At 35.5% G+C, this 25,246-nt stretch overlaps 1 protein-coding gene across 6 annotated transcripts in view; it reads right to left on the minus strand.

Annotated features, from left to right (window-relative positions):
* The window catches only part of BABAM2 (BRISC and BRCA1 A complex member 2), a 544,147-nt gene that overhangs the window by 347,376 nt on the left and 171,525 nt on the right, over positions 1–25,246 (minus strand). For all 6 annotated transcript variants that reach the window (XM_063649424.1, XM_063649425.1, XM_054474868.2 and 3 more), the window contains one exon: positions 7,496–7,590. In XM_063649424.1, coding sequence (XP_063505494.1) covers positions 7,496–7,590 — 95 coding nt within the window. The remainder of the gene's footprint in view (positions 1–7,495; positions 7,591–25,246) is intronic.

Raw genomic sequence — 25,246 nt, forward strand, 5'->3', positions numbered from 1 at the left:
TATGAAGCGGGCGCCAGACCCTGTAAACATTTTTCTTCTGCCAGTGGGTGCAGTGTTCAGCTTGTCAACAGAGAGTGATGGAGGAACAGTGCAAGGCACAGCAGAGGGAGGAGCTTCTTATCCTGGTTCTGTGTACTTTCCTCCCTGCTCCCATGGTGCAGCTGCCAGAGCCATGCAGGAGACCTATTAGTGCTCATCCTCCAGCCTGTTTCACTGAAACCAGCCCATTTCCACTTTGCCAGCTCTGGCTTACCAGCACCCAGTAGGCCACCTGCACCAATTCTGGCTCACAGCATCCCCAGTGAAGGTCTTCATCTTCCCGTAGCCTGCAGCCACACCCTCTCCAACAAGGAGGTGGGAATCTCAGCTGTGACGGGGTGTGATGGGGGAAAGGGTCTTCAAAGTTTGTCCCTCTCCCTTAGCTCTAGAATAGCTGCTCCCTACAACTGCTAGTCTTGCATTCTTTAGAGATCTCCTTTACCCCTTTAGGTAAATAATTCTTTATATTAAATTTTCCCTGTTCAAATTACTGCTATGGTTTCTGTCTCCTGACTGGACCCTAACTCATAAACTAATAAAGTTGAGAAACTTCAAACTGTCCTATCATCTATACTATATGACCCAGCAAGTCCACCCTTCGATACATATCCATCAGGAATGGATATATGTGCATTAACCAAGACATGTACAAGAATGTTCATAGTGGCAATATTCACAACAGCAAAAAAACTGAAAATAACCTAAGTGTCAATCAATAGTAGAATGGATAAACTGTGGTATGCTCATACAATAGAATACTATCAGCAATGAGCATGAACATCAACCAAAGTAACTACATGGATGACACTCACAAATAAATACTGAGTGAAAGAAGACAAGCACATAGTTTGACTCCATTTGTATGAAGATCAAAAAGAGGCAAAAATAATGATGACATCATAAGTCAGCATAGTGTTTACTCTGAGACAAAGTGGTCATAGTGATGGAATAGGACATGAGTGAGGCTTCTGGATGTTGGAAATATCATTTCTTGATATTTCTTGATATCTAGGTGCTACTTGATCTAGGTCTTGATCTAGGTGCTACTTGATCTAGGTCTTGATCTAGATCTTGATCTAGGTGCTACAGGTGTGTTTGATCTAGGTGTGTTTGATCTAGGTGTGTTGATCTAGGTGCTACAGATGTGTTTACCTTTTGGAAATTCACCATGCTAGACACATGATTTATACTCTTCTGTATAAATGTTATTTGGTAATAATAGTTACCTAAGAGATATATATTATTCATAAAAAATCAAATAATATGTTTCCAAGTCCCTGGTACTTACCACACATACGTGGATATGGTAAAGTGCCCCTCTCCATGTTCCCACAGTACTCTGTACATATACCTCTATCTCCACACTTGTCACCCTGTGCTATAATTCTGCTTATCTGTCTTGAGCACTATGTTCAGCTTCAGGGCTAAGGACTAGTGCTTTATAGGTCTCAAATGAGGCATCAAATGGAGATTTGAAAAATGAGAGAACATTCCATTTTAAAATGTGTTGTAGGCCAAGGCACTTAAAAGTGTCTAGGCATCAAGCACCATCCATCTGGATAGCGTTTTTCAAGTGTGTGACATGCAGTCCATTTCAGCTTAGTGCACTCTTTGTATATATTTTGTGTATACTGGGGATGGGAACTATTTTGCAAGGACACATTCAGAAGATGTCCTTCTGCAGGTAGCACAGTGAAGAGCACAGGAGGAAAAGTGACAAGGTGTTGGTACTCTTACATTCAACGCAAGCAGAACAGTCACTGAAGGACTCATACAACCAGTGACTAATACCTGCAGTAGCATTAGGTTCACTACCCTGAAGATGCTTGTCCCAAACACTAAATTACCCTCAGCTTCCTCAAACCAGGAAGTCAGATAGCAGTGGTTTCCAATCCACTATAATTGCAACATGCTTTTCTCATTTAAATTTATGATCCACCCTTCCTCCTTCATGCAACTTTAAGTTAAAGTGAATTATCATTATTACCTTGGGGGTAAAGAATTTCATAATATCCTTTGAGGGAGCTGAACATACCACAGGGTGTTGCAAAACAAAGGCTGAAAATCATTGTTTCAGAGGTTCTGTTAACTGATTTTATTTTTATCCCTCCAAATTTCTCTAAAACTAAATTTTTTTCCACTTTTTAAAATTTTAATCTAAAGTGTATTTTCTAGTCCTGGAAAGCTGCAAGTCCCTTAAGGGATGCAGAACCTTAAAAGAAATCTGTTCATCTAACAAACATGTATTGTATACCCCTACATACCAGGCACTCTTCAAATTACCAGGATACAGCAGTGAACAAATTCCACTCTCTCCTGAAGCTGCCAATCCAGTGAAAAGACAAGGATGACTTATTATCCCAGTTTGCCTGGGACTGCCCTTTTTTAACTCTGAATGTCCTGCATCCCAGAAAACCCTTCAGTCCAGGGCAAACCAAGGCAGTTGGTCACCCTGGCAGAGACAGACACCAAACAAGCAACCAAAAATCATCAAATAACGATAAGTGCTTTGAAGAAAATCGACAATGACAAAGATGAGAGTGTAGTGAAGAGAGTATTGCTATTTTGCATAGGGATAACAGGGAAAGCCTCTCTGATATAATGACACTTCAAGAAAGGAGAGAACAAGCCATTCAGGTAAGTGGAGGAGGGGTTACAGGTAGAGTGAATAAAAAATGGTCAATAGCAAATGAAAAGGCCCTAGGGTGGGAGTGTGTTTAGAATGTCTAACAGAGGCAAGGATGCCTCTGTGGCTGGAAACGGCTGAGCAAGGAGCAAAAGAGCAAAAGAGAAGAAGTTTAAGTTAAAGAAGCAACTGGGTGACAGCTATAGCATAACCTACCCATCACTTAAGTTCTTCTAGATTATTTTAATCCCACAATTCCAACCTACAATAATTTTCCTTTTTTATTATAATGGAGACTCTGTCTTAATTTATTGAACATCCTCTCTTCTCACATCATATATTGTATGTGAAAAACAGTATTTAACTACCCCATAGCATTGCTTTTGTTTCAATTACTCCAACATTTAATTATATACTACCTGTATTTGCTTTTAGATATCTGTATCTTACCTCCCTAAAATTCACTGATGGATTGATTGAGAGACAGGGTACTAGGATTACAAGGCATGAGCCACTGCACCCAGCCACCTCCGTAAAATTTAGACTTCTTGAGGTCAAGTTCCATATTGAACAGTGTTCAACGCACAGTATGCAAGCAATAAATACTAATGGATATGACTCTTTGTCTTTTGTTTATTTTTATGCTCAAAATAAAGAACTCTTACAACTGAACCATAAAAGACAATCCAATTTTTAAATGGGTAAAGGATGTGAATAGACATTTCTCCAAAGAATATATACAAATAGCCAATAGGCACATGAAAAGATGCTCAGTATCATTAGCCATCAAAAAAGCACAAATCAAAACCACAGTGCGATACCACTTCATTTGTGGGTATGAGATACCACTTCATACCCACTAGAATGGCTATAATAAAAAAGACATAATAGCAAGTGCTGCTGAAAATGTGGAGAAACTGAAACACTCATACGCTGCTGGTAAGAATGTAAAATGCCACAGCCACTTTTGAAAACAGTTTGGTATTTCCTCAAGAAGTTAAACATACAGTTACCATTTGACCCTGAAATTCCATTCCTAGATATATATCCAAGAGAAATAAAAATATCCACACAACAGTAGTTACAATAGCTAAAACATGGCAACAACCTGTAAGTCTATCAACTGATGAATGGATAAATAAAATGCAGTATATGCACACGATGTAATCGTATTTGGCAATAAGAAAATAAAACAGTAATACATGCTTCATTGAAAACAATACGCTAAGTCAAAGAGGTCAGTAACAAAGGACAACATATTATATGATTCCATTTATATGTAATGTCCAGAATAGGCAAATCCATAGAGACAAAATGCAGATAAGTTGCTACTTCGGGTGGTGGTGGATCAGGGTGGGAATATAGGGAAGTGACTACTAATAAGTTTAAGGTTTCTTTTTGGGATTATGACAAGGTTCTAAATTTGTGGTGATAGATGCAAGTTGCACAATTCTGTGAACATACTAAAAACCATTGAATTACACACTTTAGGTGAATTGTATGGCATGTAAATTGTCTCAATAAAGCTGTTACTTAAAAAAACTTTTGAACTGTCTCCAGAATGGAAAACAATACTTCACTAGAAATAATGTTAAGCAAAGGCAAACAGCCTTCTGTTGGAAACATTACTATAAAAGATGGATTCAATCAGTGGTTCCCAGTAACAGTTCAGAGTAATCATAAAAATAGCCCAGAGACTTTAATAAGTTCTTGGGCTCCCCAAAGGATACAATTCAGTAGGTCCAGTAATCTGTATTTTTAAAAGGCTTTTCAATTTATTTTAATGTATATCTAGAATTGGGAACCAGTGAACCATTAATGTCCTAACTCAATGATTTTATGAGAGTTTACCTTTGCTATCTATGAGATACCTCTCTATCTAGTATTTTCCATTTATCTGAAAATCTCAAGTTCCTTAATGGAACTCACCTCCCTAAATGAAGAGTCTGAGTTTAGAAAGAGGTGGCCTCATTGGATGGATCACAGCACTTCACACATTCCTATTAACCTCATGTGTGTCCTTTACTTAAGCTATCTCAAATCCTTTTTTTTTTTTTCCAGAAACAATTTGATTTAAATAAATTGAATAAGTAAAAGATTACATATATTACATATATTCTCTAAAACCAGATTTCTCAAACTGAGACACATTGAAGAGTCATTTTTTTCTCAAATATTTATAATTTAATACATTTTTGTTTTAAAAATACAGGTATATTATAGAATCAAATATAAAATTTTCATGAATTTTTAAGATAAAACCCAGAAACTTCAAAGAAATTCCACACTTGCCACAGGAACTACTTTAGACTACACTCCCAGGTTCTAAGGGTATATACTCATGCCCTTCTGCAAGGCACACTTTAGGAAAAATCCAAGAAATCTAGGCATTCTGTTTTCCACTCCATGGGTGATGAAATTTGTATTCCCCCTTCATTCAGAACCATATGTAGACTAGTCAGGTTATTAATGATTGTGCTCTGAGCACTTCAGGAAGGAGAAAAATATCTGAACTGAATCCAAGAATTAAACCAAAATCTGTTAACAAGTGAGTGAAAAATCTTTCAGAGACAAGCTACACTCAGAGAAATGTCTGCTGGGGGATCAGGCCTTGTAGTTAACCTGTCTGGTGTTTTAATCAGACAACAATAACCATCAAGAGCAACCTCCAGAACCATTTGGACATCGCCCAGCTAGTGCAGGGTACGCTCTGGTTGCTTATCTGGGCTTGCTCAGCCCACTGATCCATGAAGAAGCCCTGGGTAGTCTACCCAAGGCCGTAGATGAACTATCACTAAAGAGAAGGTGTTCCCCTAGATTTGCAATCTTTCACTTAGATCTAGTGCTTTGATTTTTTTGGGTATTCTTTTTCAGCTATTTTCTCAAAACATTTGTGATAACTTCACTCAGGGACTAAACTTCTTAAGAGTGGTGTTATAATATCAGGTCTGATACAGAATTATATAAATCTAGGTCAATTTCCTCAATATTAAAATGGAAGAGTAGAATAAAATGAATCTTAAGATCCTTTCTAGCGTTTAAATTCTACACTTACACAATACTTGCCAAATATTAAAGATATGTGCTATGAATTTTAAATGCAATTTCAAAAAAAAGAAGTTGTAAACATGACTTTTTTATTCTTTCCATTATACTGCTTCTTCTTGCATCATCCTAGCTCAAAGCCCCTTCTCCCTCCACTGAATTTTTACAACCATCCTCAATTCTGGTCTTCGATCTCTCCTTATTCCATTATATTGACCACACTGCTATTAGATGATTCTCCCTTCATCATTTCCTTCAATGGCTCCTAGCCCAGCATTCAATGTGCTCCACAGTCTTCTCCCAATTTACCTTTCTAACCTTGTCGATCCCTTCCTTACATTGACTTACATTTCAGCAAACCTGTCAGTGCCTTCTGAAATACATTAGACAAATCCCAGCTTCTTCCAATGTGCTTATGTCATTCCCCCAATGTGCTTATGTCATTCCCCCACCTGAAATACTCTTTGTCATACCCTCCACTTTTGTTCCATTCTTCAAGAATGAGTACAAGTCTCACCTCAACTACAAAGTTTTTCTGACCACCTTCTTTAAAATTCCTGAGGCACTTAGGCTGGAATACATCTTTGGCATCCGGCATATGCTACCCTCCTCTGGGCAGATTTAATACAGAAGAAGTCTGTGGTGAAATCTCTGTGTCACTTTTTTTTCCAGGTTTGAGACTCTGAGCTTTAATACAGGGTGAATACGTAACACACAGCATCTAAAGGGGCCATATTGAACTCAGATTTTTTTAACTAAAAAAATTACAGCTTATGTTCAATTATTAGAAACTTCACCACAAATCCACCTTACTTTTGCCAACAATATTTTTACAGCTATGTTCTAATGTTTAAGTCAATACTTTAGGTTTGGGTTACTACTTCCTGTTTAATACCTTTAAAGGGTGGAAGCGGGGCAACAGTTCAAAGTAAGTCATCAAAACTTTCAATTATAAAACTTGAACAAGACAAAAAATTTCCAGGAAACAAAACTAAGAGTATAGTTTTGAACAACAATAAAACCTCTTCTAGTATAGGTATCATACCAAACTCAAATTTGAGAAGAAATAAAAAGAGACATTTTGTCTGGTCAGAACCATTTAAACAAAATGGCACATGTTTTTCCCCATCCACCATGCAAAACACACAACTTTTTTAGTAAGTACGTATGCTTACTAAAGCATATGTGCTCCAACAAGTACCACCACCCTTTCCCTAATGGTGAATATTTCTGCTTTAATTCCAGAAACATTTTATTTCAACTACAAAGTTTCTGGTGTTGCTTGATAAAGAACACTTAATCTGGTCTTTACCCTTCTGATAACAATACTGAGATACTGAGATAATGCGGATGCAAGTCCAAATTTGCCACTTTCACTACTATATAAAAACGGCTTCTTGAAGAGCCAAAAAACACTCTCCTAACGAGCCCTGTAATGAAGTGCTAGTAAACACTAGAAAATTGATTGCAGGCATGAAATATTACATTAAAACAAAGAAAATGTTTTCAACATGTCTCTTTAAACTGAAGTAAAAATATTTCAACCAATATGCTAGAGACTTTCATTAATTCAAAATACCCTGAAACTAAACAGCAATGAAAAAAACCTCTTATTTAACTACTATGGCACATAAAGAGTTCCATCAGTTTCACAGGACAGAGAAAAGAGGGGTGGGGAAAAAAATGCAGATGTGTGACAAATCTATCTGTTAAGCAACTGCTGAAAGCCAATTTTGTTTTCCTTTCACCAAAGAAAGATCATTCAAGCAAGTCTGCAGTACTCACCTGCAAAGCTGAGGGGTCTGGCAGGAATTCAGCATCTTCTCCAAAGATAAAATCAGGAGGCAGTTCTGGGTATTGGGCATTGAAAATGATATCCCCTGAAATAAAAGAAAATGACAGGTCCTTTTTATTTCCTTTCTAAGTATGAATATTCTGAAGACTGTATCAGAAAAACTTCTAAAAGAAATTTACATTAGTTTAAGAAAAACATTTGAAAAGCACTTTCCAGATGATTAATTCTTCAAATAAACTGATTTTTTTTTTTTTTTTTTTGAGACAGGATCTCACTTTGTCATCCAGACTGGAGTGCAATGGTGTCTTCTTGACTCACTGCAGCCTCAACCTCCCAGGCTCAAGCAATTCTCCCATCTCAGCCCCTCGAGGAGCTGAGACTACAGGAACATGCCACCATGCCCAGCTAATTTTTGTATTTTTATTAGAGATGGGGTTTCGCCATGTTGTGCAGGCTGGTCTCGAACTCCTGAGCTCGAGTGATCAACCCACCTCAGCCTCCCAAAGTGCTGGGATTATAGGTGTGAGCCACTATCCCAGGCCTGCTATCCTTTTTTAATTTAACATCCACAACAAGCAATCAAAAAAGCTTTATCTCCAAGTACACTATGAATGTAAATACCCAAGGAGAAAAGTAGAAGCAGCCACATCCAAAATATGTGCTGATTATTTTTACAGGAAACATTACTGTCCAATCACTGCCTGCTAATTAATTAGTAAGCCTTTATGAAGACTGATTCTGTATAGACACAGTCCTTGCCTTGCAGAAATTAAACATATATACCTTTCGTATAATGGAAAGAACATCTGGCTTATAGTTCACAAAAACTTAGATTTATATCCACAAGGTCTCATTATTTATTAGCTCAAGTGACCTTGAGCAAGTTTTAACTTCTTTAGACTTCAGTTTCTTCATCAGTAAGAGGTAGATATAATAGTACTAATGTCACAGATTTATTGTGACGATAAAAAGAGATGGCATGCCTAGCAGTGTCCAGCATATAGTAAGTTCTCAACATGTGATAATGGAAGTATTACTGTTGTTTTGAAACATAAGACAAATTTACAAAGTCTCATTAGCAAATTTACATTGCAAGTTCTTCTACCCGTTTCTTTTCTGTATCCTTCTGTAGCTCCCTCTTTTTCCTCTGCTCATCCCAAGAATCAGCTCTTATCATTATGCTAATACTAACAAGTAGATTAGTTTATCGACAATCTAACACACATATTGAGTTGTAATGTATAAAAATATGTATACTTGTGTACATGTATACCACCTCTGTACACATACATACATAGCAGTTTTATCAATCCAATCATTTTTACTGCTCAAACAGTATCTATAAAATTTTATCCATATGTAAACATTTAAACTTCAGTTCTCATTTGAGTCCTTAAATATCTATGTACTAGGCATTTCAATATCAAACTCAGCAAGACTAAAACATGATGATGACTCTCCCTTTTCTCACTCCTCTCGTTCCCTGATTCCATGCTAAAACTTCAGTGTCATCTTCAACCTTTCGTACACCCTGTATACTCTTAGAAAACAAGTCATCTCAATTTTTCCTCCAAAATGTCACTCATATGAATTTTTCCTACTGTTAACAGCCCCTTCCAGGCCCAGATTACCTAGTGCATACATTCACTCATCCACCGAATAAATATTTGAACTTTGCCATAAGCACTATGATAGGCATTAAAGAGCAAACAAACAAACAAACAAAAAAACCCTGCTATTAAAAGCTGACAGACTAAAGAAACTCAATCATTATCATACCTTTTAAAATGGTCTCGTAATACTAGCTGCCCTCCAGTTCATAATACATATTATCACCAAGTAAATATTCTTAATGTGCTATTTTGTCCGAAAACTTCCTAACTCAAGAAACTTAAATGAGTCTCTAAGATCAAATGGAGTAAAAGCAAACTTTTCAAACTGATATCCACCCTTCTCTTTATCTACAAGCCTGTCTTTTCTTCCAGTCAATAGGGATCTGCTCAATGCCCTCCAAATACTATGACACCAAATACTATATCTCTCTCCTTGCTCAGTTCTTACCATCCTTTATGAGCCCACTAAATTGTCTCTTGTATGAAGCCTACCCTAATAAATCCAGAATACACAGATCATTGTTACTTCTGAAATTAAAATCCTGACTAGTTACGCCATTCACCTGAGTATTTAGTTCTAAGTAGTCATATATTGTTTTATTGCTCTATTAATTTTAAAAAATCATAATAAACACAAGCTACCTGTGAGATACTGTGACACGCTGTGTCAATACAAAGATATTTATTCTCAAGGAGCTCATGTTTAGTGAGGGATATAAGACATAGACCCAGAGCCACATATACACAGCGGTACAAGGTGAGTACATATAATTGATCTTCCTAATTAAATTGTAAGCATCCAGAGAACAGACATGTTTTTATACTTATTTAATGTTTCTGACAGGGCAGAGTACAGCACAAATAGAATATATTCAATAAACATTCAACAAATTAAAGAAATTCTATTCTCTGAACTGAATGTCTAAGTGCTGAAAAAAATCTTCAGTGAAGAATAAGGCATAGCAACAAACATGAAAAAATGTTCAACATCACTCATTATCAGGAAAATGCAAATCAAAACCACAATACGATTACCACCTTACTCATGCAAGAATGGCCATAATCAAAAAAATATTAATGATAGATGTTGGCGGGGATGTGGTGAAAGGGGACACTTTTACACTGCTGGTGGGAATGTAAACTCGTACAACCACTATGGAAAACAGTGTGGAGATTCCTTAAAGAACTAAAAGTAGAAATACCATTTGATCCACAATCCCACCACTGGGTATCTACCTGGAGGAAAAGGAGTCATTATACAAAAAAGATACTTGCACACGCATGTTTATAGCAGCGCAATTCACAATTGCAAAACTATGGAACCAGCCCAAATGCCCATCAGTCAACAAGTGGATAAAGAAATTGTAGTTACACACACACACACACACACATACACACACATCATGGAATACTACTCAGCCATAAAAAGAAACAAAATAATGGCATTTGCAGCAACCTGGATGGAATCGGAGACCATTATTCTAAGTGAAGTAACTCAGGAATGGAAAACCAAACATTGTATGTTCTCACACATAAGTGGGAGCTAAGCTTTGAAGATGCAAAGGCATAAGAATGACATAATGGAATTTGGGGACTCGAGGGAAAAGGTGGGAGGAGGTGAGGGATAAAAGACTACACACTGAGTACAGTCTACACTGCTCCGGTAATGGGTGCACCTAAATCTCAGAAATCACTGCTAAAGAACTTATTCATGTAACTAAACACCACCTGTTCCCCAAAAACCTACTGGAATAAAAAATAAAAATAAAATAAAATGTGAGAAATGCAACATACACAAAAAAACTAAAAATAAAATACATTTTTATTTAAAAAAAGAAGAAGAAGGCATAGCAAAGTCACTCCTGGAGCTTTCTGTAGGGAAGAAATTTAAACAAGAAAATGTATCCTTCAGAGGACAGGTATAAAATTAAATTATCAAAAGTAGTACAACCACCACCTCTCACCCTACCCACTATCATCATCTCAGATGATCAACTGTATCTGTGATAAATTATAAAATTCAAAAGGGCTAACTATAAGGCATTAACTCAAGCCTTGGCTAAAAAGCACAAGTAGAGATAATATGAATGTCCTGATTACTCATTCTTTCAAATATACGCAGCAAGCATATTCTTTAGGACGGAACATATTTTAGAGATGTGTTTTTAAAAGTCCTATAGTTGGCTTACTTTAGTTACTTTAGGAAAAAAAATTAAAAAGTTAACAGAGCAAAGATATCAAAGTTTTGAAAAATACCAATCTAGGATCTATTGTCCCTTGACATTCTAAAAACAAATAACATGCGAAATTCCATAAAAGAAATTTTATCCCTTTGCTACTATAGAAGAATGGCTGCATTTTCAAGTTCACAAAGGAACACTGCTAGTAATAAATATTTCCAAACTGGTAAACATTGAAAAAATCTACTTAAAGGAATATCCATTCTGGTTGATTCTATTCAACATTATACTGGAGGCTCTAGCAAGAACAATTTGGCAAAAAAAAAAAAAAAAAAGATACAAAATGTATCTACGCTGGAAAAAAGCAAAACTATCTCTACCCACAGATGACATAAATCTTGCATGTAAAAAATCCCAATGAATCCACACAAACAATGAGAACTAATAAACAGCTTCAGCAAGGTTGCAAGATACAAGATAAATGTACAAAAATCAACCGCATTTCTGTACAGCAGTAATTAACGATCCAAAAATAATTTTTTTAAATTCCATTTACAATGAGATCAAAAAGAACAAAATACTAAGGAATAAACTTAACAAAAGAAGTATAAGAAATGTACACTAACAACTACACAACATTGTTGGAAGAAATTAAAGAAGGCCTAAATAAATGGAAAGACATCTCACGTTTGTCAACTAGAAGACTTACTATTGTTAAAATGGCAACACAACCCAAGTTGATCTGTAGATCCCATGCAATCCCTACCAAAGCCCTAGCTGGACTCTTTGCAGAAATTGACAAGCCAATCCTAAAAATTATATGAAAATGCAAGGGATGCAAATAGCCAAAGAAATATTTAAAAATAATTTGCAGGCCTTCTCAATTATAAAAGTTGTTACAAAGCTACAGTAATGAAGACAATGTGGTGCTGGAATATGGATAGGAATACAGATCAGTGGAATAGAATTCAGAGTCCATAAATAAACCTTCAAATTTATGGCCAACTGATTTTTGACAAGGGTGCCAAGACAATTCAATGGGGCAAAAAAGTATTTTCATCATCTCACACTCATTAGAAGAGCTACTCTCAAACAAAAAAATAACAAGGGTGGGTGAGAACATGAAGAAATTGGAACCCTTTGGAAGTGCTGGTGGGAATGTAAAATGGTACAGCCACTATAGAAAACACAGTGGTGATTCCACACAAAAAAATTAAAAATTAACATATGATCCAGAAATCTACTTCTGGGAATATATCCTAAGTAACTCAAAGCAGATTATCAGAGATATTTGCACACATCTGTTCACAGCAACATGATTCACAATAGCCAAAGAGTAGAAGCAACCCAATTGTCCACAAACAGATGAATGGATAAACCAATGTGACATATATATATATATATGTGTGTGTGTGTGTGTGTGTGTGTGTGTGTGTGTGTGTGTGTACACATAATGAAATATTATTCAGCCTTAAAAGGAGAAAAATTTTAAAACATGCTACTACATGAATGAATATTGACGACATCAAGTAAAATAGTCACAAAAAGACAAATACTATAATGACTCCACTTATACGAAACACCTGAAGTAGTGTGTTTCATAAAAGTACACTACTGAAGTGTACACTTAAAAAATGGTTAATATGGTAAATTTTGTTAAGTATATTTTATCCCAATTAAATGGGATTTTTAAGCATCTTTTCAACAAATGGTGATGGGACAACTGGAAAGCCACAGGCAAAAGAATGAAGTTGGGCCCCTACCTCATATCATGCAAAAATTAACTCAAAATGAATCAAAGACCTAAGTGTAACAGCAAAAAACTACAAGATTCTTCAAGGAAACATAAGAATAAATCTTTATAACTTTGGGCTGGGCAATGCTTTCTCAGACATGAAACCAAGATCAAGCAACAACAACAAAAACAGATAAATTAAACTTCATCAAAATTAAAAATTTTGGCCTTCAAATGAGACTATCTAGAAAGTGAAGACAATCCACAGGGAGATAATTTTGCAAATCACATAGCTAATAAAGGACTTCTACCCAGAACAAAGAAATCTCACAATTCAATAGAAAGGCAAACACCCCAATTTTAAAATGGGCAAAGGGTCTGAACAGATATTTCTCCAAGAAGATACACAAATGTCAAGTAAGTACATAGAAAGATGTTCAAGATCATTAGCCAACAGGGAAGTGCAATCAAAATCACAGTAAGATAGCTCTTAATTACCCACTTGGATGGCTATAATCAAAAAGACATATAATAATAAGTGTTTATGAGAATATGAAGAAACTGGAACACTTATACACTGCTGGTGTGAATGCAAAATGGTGCAGTCAGTTTTGAAAACAGTCTGGCAGTTCCTCAAGAGGTTAAACATAGAGCTACCATCTGACCCTACAAATCCACTCGTAGGTGTACATATACCCAACAGAAGTGAAGACATGTCCACACAAAACTTGCACATTGTTTGTACCAGCATTATGCACAATAGCCAAAAAGTGGAAACAACTAATGTCCGTCAACTGATGAATGAATAAATTGTGGCATTATACATGTAATGGAATATTATTCAAATTTGAAAGAAAGTACTGATATAATGGTCCAATGTGGATAAACCTTGAAAACATTAAGCTAAGTGAAAAGAGCCAGACACAAAAGGCTACTTATTGTATTATTATTGTATGAATCTATTTATATGATATGTCTAGAATATGAAAATTCATAGAGACAGAAAGTAGATTAATGGTTGCCAGACAATGGGGAACGGGAGAATGGGAAGCGACTGGAACTGGTACAAGCTTTCTTTTTGTGATGATAAATATTTTCTGAAATTAGTGTTGATGGTTGTACAACTTTGTGACTATATTTGTAAAAAGCCACTGAATTGTACACTTTAGAGGGTAAACTGCACGGTATGTAATCATATCTCAATAAAGCTGTTTTTATTTTTAATCTCATGCAAAAAATTGTCCCACTTTAAAGAAACCTGATCTTAAATAAATTACAAAGTGTTTACTGAATAGTTGTGGCACAGTTACTTTTTATAAATAAAATCGTATTAAAAATGCAATGTGAAGAGTTTCTGCATTTAAAAGAACTCTGCAATGAGCCCTTTATAAAAGTAACGAATGCTTTTTAAGATAAATACTTGCAAAGATCTTTATTTTTAAGGAACTTTACAAAATGTGTCTTTTTAATGGACACGACTGGATAATGTTAAAGACAGACTTTTTAAATTTTTAACTATTATAGATATATAATGCTGTACTTATTTATGGGGTACATGTGATATTTTGATACAAGCACATAATGTATAAAAATCAAATTAAGGAAACTGAGATATCCATCACCCCAAGCACTTATCATTTCTTTGTGTTAAGAAAATTCCAATTCCACTCTTTATTTTGAAATACACAATAAATTATTATTAACTATACTCACCCTATTGTGCTACCAAACACTAGATCTTATTACTTGTATAGCTGATTTTTCAATAAATTTTAAGGCAACCAACCAGTATTTGAATATACAATAAAGTTGTTTTTTTTTTTAAGGAAGAGATATGTACTAAAAGGAGAGGAAGTTTACTACATTATATGTAATGAAAACATTATATAAATATTTTTCAAAACAAAGAAGTAACTTAAAATAGCTTTCAGAATCTCACATAGTTATGTTCCAGAATTTCTCAGGCTCCTACCTTCAACCTCAGAGAACTCTGAAACACTTTGCCTCAATACTGTACAGCCTCTTTGAAATAAACTGTGGCATTGTTCTCTTGCTATGGAGAAGTCAGTAAATCAGTCAAGAACATTTATTAAAAACCCACAACGCACAGATGTGCATACTGGACACCTGGGGAGTTATACAGGAAGTAGAAAACATAGTACCTGACCTCAAGGCAGAGACAGTAGAGAAAAGACCAACACAAATCATATAGAAGAGCAATAACATCACATTTCCTTTATTTCACCCTGGAGCAGATGATATGAACACAGAGTACAGATTACCTGGACACTGCTTACTCCAACTTTTCATAAAATGGAAGAGTATGCAGGAGAACAAAGAAATAAAAGCAGGATCAGAGGTGCTATAAGGCGAGGTTTAAAAAAAAGGAAGAAGTGTTACAACCACCTAACAACAAAATAATAGTTTCAAGTCTTATTTTTCATTACTCCCTGAAACTTGCCAGGCTATAATAGTGGGAGCAATGGGGGCAGAAGTTCCTTCCTTTCAAAATGCACATCAACAGTGCTTCATAATATGACACATACATGAAATCACAGAAATGTTAAATACAAAGTAGATTTTATTTACATGCTTGTGCCTTAGCAGCCGACAATTTTTAGAAGGTATCAGCACCATCTCAGGAAGGCCCACTTACCAGATATGCAGAGTGGACCATATGTCCTACTCCCTAATTACAGAAGGAACACAGCCTGTCCACAGGCTCCTTGCCTTATTCTTCACCAGTGAAATATTATCATACCATTTTGTCTATCAGTTTCAATAACTGCCAGGAAAACATAGTTTCTAAGAAACAATTCAATACTAATACAACTAATACAATCACTAATCATTAGAGAAATACATATCAAAACCACAATGAGATACCATCTCACATCAGTCAGAACGGCTATTATTAAAAAGTCAAAAAATAACAAATGCTGGTGAGGCTGCACAGAAAAGGAAATGCTTACACACTGTTGGTGGGAACATAAACTAGCTCAGCCACTGTGGAAAGCAGTTTGGAGATTTCTCAAAGAACTTAAAATAGAGCTACCATTCAACCCTGCAATCCCATTACTGTGTATATACCCAAAAGAATATAAATCATTCTATGAAAAAAACACATATACTCATATGTTCATCGCAGCACTATTCACAATAGCAAACACTTGGAATCATCCTAGATGCCCATCAAGAGTGAATCTGATAAAGAAAATGTACATAGGCCAGGCACAGTGGCTCACACCTGTAATCTCAGCACTTTGGGAGGCTGAGGCAGGTGGATCACCTGAGGTGAGGAGTTCGAGACCAGCCTGGTTAACATGGCAAAACCACGTCTCTACTAAACAAAAAATACCTAAATTGGCTGGGCATGGTGGCACATGCCTGTAGTCTCAGCTACTTGGGAGGCCGAGGCAGGAGAATTGCTCGAATCCAGGGGGTGGAGGTTGCAGTGAGTTGAGATTGTGCCACTGCACTCCAGCCTGGGCAACAAGCAAGACTCCATCTCAAAAAAAAAAGAGAAAAAAAGAAAATGTGGTACATATACACCATGGAATACTACACAGCCATAAAAAAGAATGAGATCATGTCCTTTGCAGCAATATGGATGTAGCTGGAGGCTATTATTCTACCAAACTAACCAGGAACAGAAAACCAAATACCACATGTTCTCACTTGTAAGTGGAAGCTAAACGTTGGAGTATACATGGACACAAAGAGGAGAATAATAGACACTGGGGCCTACTTGAGGGCGGAGGGTGAAAGGAGGGTGATGGTCAAAAACCTACCAATCGGGTACTTTGCTCACTATCTAGGTGACTACATCTTTTGTACACCAAACGCCAGTGATATGCAACTTACCCACATAACAAACCTGCACATGTACCCCTAGAACCTAAAATGAAAGTTGAAAAAGAAAAAAAGAAAAAGAAAGGTAAATGACTGGTTTTCTGCCAATGATAGATTATTCTTATCAGTTGCTGCATTAAATGATTACTTACTGAAACTCCAAGTATGGAAGTGAGAGTCAGACAAGAACTTTGTGGAAATGCCAGTTTGAAGGAGATAGTCTCAATAAAAGTAAGTTCAAACAATAGAGTTTGTGTCCGTCCATTTCTGCATCACTATAAAGAAATAACTGAGGACTGGATAACTTATAAAAAGAGGTTTAATCGGCTCACAGTTCTGCAGGCTGTACAGGAAGCATGGTGCCAGCATCTGCTTCTGGCAAAGACCTCAGCAAGCTTACAATCATGGCAGGAGGTGAAGGGAGAGCAGGCACATCACATGGTGAGAGTGGCAGTGAGAGCAAGAGGAGGTGCCACACTCTTTTAAACAACCAGCTCTCACATGAAGTCAGAGCAAGAACTCATTCAATATCACAAGGACAGCACCACACCATTCATGAGGGATCCACCCCCATGACCCAAACACTTCCCACTAGGCCCACCTCCAACACTGGAGGTCATATTTCAACATGATATTTGGAGGTGACACACATCCAAACCATTTCAGAGCTTTACGAAAGACTTTGGAGAGGTGACTCATTTCCAAGAGTTAGCTCTAACCCTTAGTGTGTCCTTACACTGAAATTTAATATCTCTCTGAAAATTCCATTTGCTGGTTCTGAGAACTTTATGGGACAAGTTTAATTTCTCTGTAATATCACAGCCCTTCAATTATTTGAAGGCAGTTCTCGTGACGTATCTTTCAACCCCACTAGGAGTCACCTCTTAGACAGGCTTACTATCCCAGTCTCCTTCACTATTCCTCATCTGACTTGTTTCAATTTCCTTATCATTTGGCTCTCTCCTCTCTGAATATGTACCAGTTTGTCTATAGCTCTCTTAGAGGATAACACTCAGATCTCAAGATAAGATTCTAGGTGTGTTATAAAGAGCATAGAAACAAATAAGAAAATCCATGCCTTAATTTATGTATTAAACTTCTATTGAAAAATGGCATTGCAAGTTAAAATAGCTTTTTTGGCAGCCTCATCAGTAGTGACTCCTATTATGCTTCTCATTAACTAAAAGCCCTAACATTTTTATGTATTTACCACTGGTAAGCTACATATCTCTCTTCTAAACTGGGACAACTAAATTTTAGAATCCATTTTGAAACTTTAAATTTATCTGTATTATATTTCAATATCGCTAGATTTACCTATTTAAAGTCCATCATGATATTCTTAGATTCTACTCCAATTTTGGGTTGGCACTCCTAACTTCAAATTATAAACATACTGGCTAGGCATCCTCCTGGAAACCTCCCTTTATGGCAATTTATAAACAATAAACAACCTTGGGTACAATAATTTAAACAATAATGTCTAACCAATAATAATATGAACTTAAACATTCATCACAAGTTTGTCAAGGAACCTGTCAACTGCCTCAGCAATGTAGGCTGTTGTGCCTACAAATGCAAGGATGCCACTAATTATTCCATTGCACAGCATTCTTTTCATCTTGAGTGGTAGAGTTTAATTTCCAATATCAAGGAAAAAGACTCTAAGGAATTATTACATCTGAGAGTTGGCATATTTACATGAATTAGGCTCTCAAAAAAAAATCTGTAGAACAAAGGATGGAAGTAGGGGGTAGAGGCTAAACTTAGGTCATTTAAATTTTCCTCCTCTTCTTAGAAGACTTCCTTCTGCCATATCCCTCTCCTAGACTTCAGACCACACCTAATCCTTCTTTGCACTTCTAATATCTGAAGCAGTGCTATGTAATAGAAATAATAATGCAAGCCACATACGTAATTTTAAATTTACCAGTAGCCACATTCAAACAGTAAAAAGAAAAAAGGTGACATAAAAATGATAAACTATTTTTTAACTTTATACACAGTAAAATTCATCTTTTTCTGTATAGCTATAAGAGTTGTATAACATGCAGAGATCTGTGTAAACACCACCAAAATTAGGATACAGAACAATTCTATCACTCTCCAATACGTCTTCATGCTATCCCTGTGTATTTAAATGTTCCGACCATTCCTTATTCCTGGAAACCTCTGACCTGCTCTTGGCCCCTTCAGTTTTGCATTTTGCAGAATGCCATACAAATGGAATCATGTAGTATGTAACCTTTTGAGAACAGCTTCTTCTTTCACTTAGCATAAGGCATTTGAGACTCAAATTGCTGCATGTTCAATAGCTTGCTCCTTTTTATAGCCTACTAGTATATTCCATTGTACAGATGTACCATAGTTTGTATATCCGTCTACCCAATGAAAGACATGTAGGTGATTTCCAGTTTGTGATGATTATGAATGATGCTGCTACAAACATATATGTACATGTTTTGCGTGAATGTACATTTATCATTTCTAGATAAATGTTTAAGACTGGATTGCTAGGTCATATGATGAAGTCTATCTTTAACCATAAAACAAACTGCCAACCTTTTTTCCTGAGTGACTATTACATTTAGCATTCAAACCAACAATGCATGAGAGTTCCAGTTTCTACACATTCGTGCCAATATTTAATATTGTCAATTTTGTTATTATTGTCATTGATTTTAGTCATTCTAACAGGTACATCATGGCATCTCATAATGATTTTAATCTGCATTTTCCTAATGACTAATAAAGTTGAGCATCTTTTCATGTGTTTATTTGCTATCTGTATATATTCTTTGGTGGAGTATCTGTTCAAATCTGTTCCCCATTTTTTTATTGTTGTTGGTTTTCTTAATGTTGGCTTTTGAAAGCTACATATTCTTGAAATTTGTTCTCTGTTAGATACATGATTTGCAAATATTTTCTCTTACTGCTTCTTGTCCTCTTCTCCTAACAGTCTCTTCAGCAGAGCAAAAGTCTTAAGCTTCAGTGAAATCCAATTTATCAACTTTTTTCTTTTATGGATTATGTTTCTAATGTTGTATCTAACTCAATGCCCAGCCCAAGTCACAAAGCCTTCCTTCTATGGTTACTTCTTGGATTTTTATGGTTTGAAATTTTCCGTTTAAGAATGTGATTCACCAATTTTTGAACGTGGTTTGAAGTATAAGTCAAGGTCCTTTTTATTGCATGTAGATGTCTACTTGCTGAGAAAAATCCTTTTGCCATTGAAGTGCCTTTGCATTTTTGTGGAAAATCATTGACCATATTTATGTGGATCTATTATTGGACTCTCTAATTTGTTCTGTTGATCTATGGCTCTTCTTTTGCCAATATCACACTGCCTTGATAGTAAGCCTTCAAACTGAGTAGTCTGACTCCTCCATTTTTACTGTTCTTTTTCAAAATTGTTTTGGCTATTTTAATTCTTTGCCTTCCCATGTAAATTTTAAAATCATCTTGTCAATATCTACCCAATCCTGCTGGGATTTTGATGGGGATTACACTAAATACTGTACATTAATTTAGGGAAAGTTGACTTAGGAAACTAATTAAAACTATTTAGGGAAAACATCTTAACTATGTTGAGTCTTCCCATCCATGAATATATTATATATCTCTGCATTTATTGAGTTCTTCTTCAATTCCTTTATCTACATATAGATACTGAACATACTTTATTAGATTTATAACTAAGCATTTTTTTGGCAGGAAGGTATTATAATTGGTACTATTTTTTAACTTTCTGTTTCTGATTGTTCATTGCTAGTATAAAGAAATATGATTGATTTTCCTATGCTGATCTTACATCCCGTAACCTTAAAAAACTCATAAGTTCTAGGATTTTTTGAATATGCCTTGGGATTTTCTACATAGACAATCATATTATACGCAAATTAGGTGGATTTATCTCTTCCTTTCCAATCCATATGCCTTTTATTTCTTTTTCTTGACTTCCTGCAACTTCCAGTACTATGTTATATAGGATTTGGGAAAGTGAACATCTTTGCTTCATTCTCAGTCTTAGAAGAAAAGCATTCAGTCTTTCACCATGTATGATATTAAGGTGTAGGTTCTGTGTAGATGTCCTTTATAAGTTTGAGGCTGAGGAAATTCCCTTTTATTCCTATTCAGCTAAGAGTTTTTATCACGAACAGATTTTAAATTTTAGTTTTTTCTGCATCCATTGATATGATCATACGTGGTTTATCTTGTATTAGTCTGTTAATATGGAGACTTGCATAGACTGATTTTCAAATGTTGAACTTGGCTTTCATTCCCAGAATAAAACCTGCTTGATTATGATACATTATTTTACTTGCATACATATATAGAGAACGTGTGTTGTATACATATATATGTATACATTTTATATATGTTGCTAAATACAATTTGCTAATTTTTTTCAAAAGTTTTACTTCTTTGTTCAAATGAGGGATACTGGCCTATAGTTTGTTTGTTTGTTTGTTTTCTTCTACTTTCTTTGACTGATTTTGATATCAGAAAAATGACAGCCTCATAAAATAAGATAGAAACTGTTGTATCCTTTTCAATTTCTGGATGATACTGCATAAAACTGGTGATTTTTTGTCTTAAATGTTTGGTAGAATTCACTCGAGATAATCCGGGTCTGGCATTTCATTTGTGAAAGATTTTTTTTTAACTATAAATTCAATTTCTTTAACAGATATAGGATTAATCAGATAATCTATTTCTTTCTGAGTGAATTTTGATAGTTTATTTCTTTCAAGGAATGTGTTCATTTCACTTAATTGCCAAATGAATTGGCATAAAGTTAGGTTCAGAGTGAAAGCACTAAACAATCTTCTGTGGACTTGATTCATCAGAACAGTTTTCAAAGCCTTTAAATGCTACTCTGGTTTTCCCAAAGTACACACCACCCAGAGGCTAGTCTGGGCACTGTTCTATGCTGTAGCTCAGTTCTCAAAGACTTTGCTACATTGAGTCTGTCTGGTTCCATGTGTGAAGCTCAAGGATAAGCCTGAGACTTCATACACAGATTAAAGGATCCTTTTCTCCAGCCCCTCTTCTCTGTGATTTCCCCCGTACTCTGCCTCCCGGGGCACCTTTTCCTGGTACTCTGGATTGAAACTGGGAGTTTTTCCCTCCCCATGTTTTTATGTACCTTCCATTACTGTGTCAATCTGGAGAAGAAACCCCAAAAGAAAAGAGTCTAAGAGGCTACTGCAAGAGTCCTGTTTCATCACTAGAGCTTGCCTGCCTTAGGGACAGAAGAGTTGGTGGGGAAAAAAAAAAAAAGATTACATCCTGAAGGGTCCCCCTTTCTATGTCTTTGACCTGGGAGAGGGTTTTCATTGGAGAATTTTCTGTCCTTGCCCAGTGTGTAGTGTCACGGTCCAGGATGTCCTAGGATCCAAACCAGGAGATATGGAAAGAAAAGATAAACAAATTTTTTAAAACACAAGAAAATGACCTCCATATGGGTTAATCTTTGAGTTTTTATTTCTTCTTAGTATGTCTGATAATTACTTTTCAGAGTTCTCAAGCAGTTCCTATATGTATTCTTTAGGTACTATAGTTTTAAATTATAACCAATGAGAGAGATAGGGTGCAGTGTTTACTAATTTTTACCAAGAACTGGTAATTAAAGCTAGTAATTACGACCAGGCGCGGTGGCTCATGACTGTAATCCTAGCACTTTGGGAGGCCGAGGCAGGCGGATCATCTGAGGTCAGGAGTTCAAAACCAGCCTGGCCAACATGATGAAATCCCATCTCTACTAAAAAATACAAAAATCATCCAGGCGTGGGGGCGTGCACCTGTAGTCCCAGCTACTCGGAAGGCTGAGACAGGAGAATCACTTGAACCTGGGAGGTGGAGGTTACAGTGAGTCAAGATCGAGCCACTGCACTCCAGCCTGGCGACAGCACAAGACTCCATCAAAAAAAAAAAAAGCTAATAATTAAAATAATAATTCATAAATTAAAGTTATGTAACCTTTATATTTTATTTAGCCAAGATATACAAAATAATACCATTTCAACATGTCATCAATATAAAAGTTATCAGTGAGATATTTTATATTTTTAAATATAACACTTTAGCATCTGATGTGTATTTCACACTTAACAGCACATCTCAATTCAGACTAGCCACATTTCAAAGACTCCATCACCACATGTGGCTAGCAGCAACTATATTGGACAGAACAGATCTACAGGAAACACTGATTAGGAAAGAAGGAAACAAAGGGAATGAAGGGAAGGTAAGAAAGGTCACTTAATTTTCCATGACTATCTCCATGTAAAATGTCCTCCCTGCCTCATTAGATACCACATTCTGTTCCTTGGCAGTTATTACCCGTTGAAAAAAGTTCTTTCTTATATTGAAACAGAAAATATAGCTACAAATCACTTTTACCCACTAACACTAGTTCTACCCTAAGCATTATTCTACATGATAGTCCCCAAACCATCTGCAGATGACTGTCAGGTCTTCTTTTAATCTTCTCTTCTCCACGTTAAATATGCCTAGTTCTTTCAGTGGTTTATAATAAGACAATTTTCAGGAAATTAAGCTACATGATTCTTATGTATATCAGAGAGAATATACATGTTGTTGATTCTTAGAAAATTAGACTAATTCAGAAAGGGGTACTGTCCATCTTCAGATGTAATATGTTTTAAATGAACTTTTAACCTTGTATTTTTGTATACTTATTTCTGTGCATAAAATAACAATATTTTAAGCCAAATGCTATAAATTAGCATTACTTTATTGAGCAATAAATATTCTACCACAGAAAATTTTAGTCTTAGTAATCTTCTAATGCATATTCACAAACTGTTTCATTACTGCAATTTGTTATCAACTCTTTTTTAATAACTACAATGCAAGTGACACTATAAAAAAGAAAGTAAGCTTTTTCAACTTTTCTATGATTGTTGTAGTTTTAAAAAGTAGTTCAGAATTAAATATAATTTTAAAACAAATCAGTAATGATCCTTGTCATCAAATAGTAAAACGTTGAAAAAAAAATGGGAAAATTTAGCAAGTAAGCTTGATTTTTACATACCCATATACACGCTCACACACCCTTGATTTAGGTGTAGCTCCTAGAACACTATGTATTTACATTTATTTTTCTTTTAACGAAATATCGTAGCGAGATGGATGTTGTAAAGTTGGTTTAAACATACAGAATAAGTAGCTTTGTATTTACTGATAAGAAAAAGAGACATTGCCATTTGGAGGAAACGATGAAAAACCCTGAGATGTGAAGCAATAGAAAAAAAAAACAGTAATTAATTCTTCTATACTTGAACAAGCTTAAGAAAAAGAGCATGTGACTATAAAGATTTTGGTTAAACTGGCAGGATAAATCAAGATGTTTTCTCATTCTCTAAAGATAAAATTTTCATTTATTAATTCATTCAATCCCTCAACAAATATTAAACATATACATTATGTTAAGTACTGTCACTGACAGAAAAAGAGTTAGGAGATTCTGCCCCAATAAAGCTTGTAGTATTGATTCAAGATACTAAAAACACTGGCCAAAATGTTTTTCGGAACAGGATACAGTCCCAAAGTGTCACCTCACAGATCACTAATTCATCATAACTGAGAAAAGGTATCTTTATAAAGAGAAAAACTGGTAGACACCAACTTAATTTAACCAAGTGGTCAAGCAGCAGCAACAATGGAAGAAACAAATCATGGGCCTTGTGGTAACTGCACTGAGAAGTACATAACATCACTTATTTTAAAAGCTTGACAAATATGTTTAAACTGAATACAGCCACGAAAAGAAAATCAGATAAACCAAATTGTGGGATATGTTACAAAACAACAGCCCCAGACTCTTCAAAATCATTAATCATTAATGTCATGAATAACCAAAAAAAAAAGAAAAAGAAAAAGGTTAAGAGAATTGTTCTAGATTAAAGAAAAAAATTTAAAACATTTTTTAAGTGTGAGCAGTAAATATAATGAATGATCTTTCACTGGATCACAGATCTGGGGGAAAAAAGCTAAAAGGATATTAATGGACAACTGGGTATATAAATATGGACCACACATAAGATGCTACTGTAACCATGTTACATTTCTTGAGTATGATAGCGGCATTGAGATTCTATAGGAGAAAAATGTTCTTTTCTTGGGAGACACGTAGTGAAGTACTTAGGGGTGAAGTATGAAAATATTTTCAACTTAATTTAAAATGACTCAAAGATTTAGAGATAGATACTGTAAACTATATATCTATATCAGCATACACATATACATGTGAGTAGAGAGAGACTTTTAAAACATGACAAAATGTTAACAACTGATAGATTAAATAAAGGGTTTACAGATGCTCATAGTACAATT

The sequence above is a fragment of the Pongo pygmaeus genome, chromosome 12 (genome assembly GCF_028885625.2).
Source record: "Pongo pygmaeus isolate AG05252 chromosome 12, NHGRI_mPonPyg2-v2.0_pri, whole genome shotgun sequence".
Classification (NCBI taxonomy): Eukaryota; Metazoa; Chordata; class Mammalia; order Primates; family Hominidae; genus Pongo; species Pongo pygmaeus.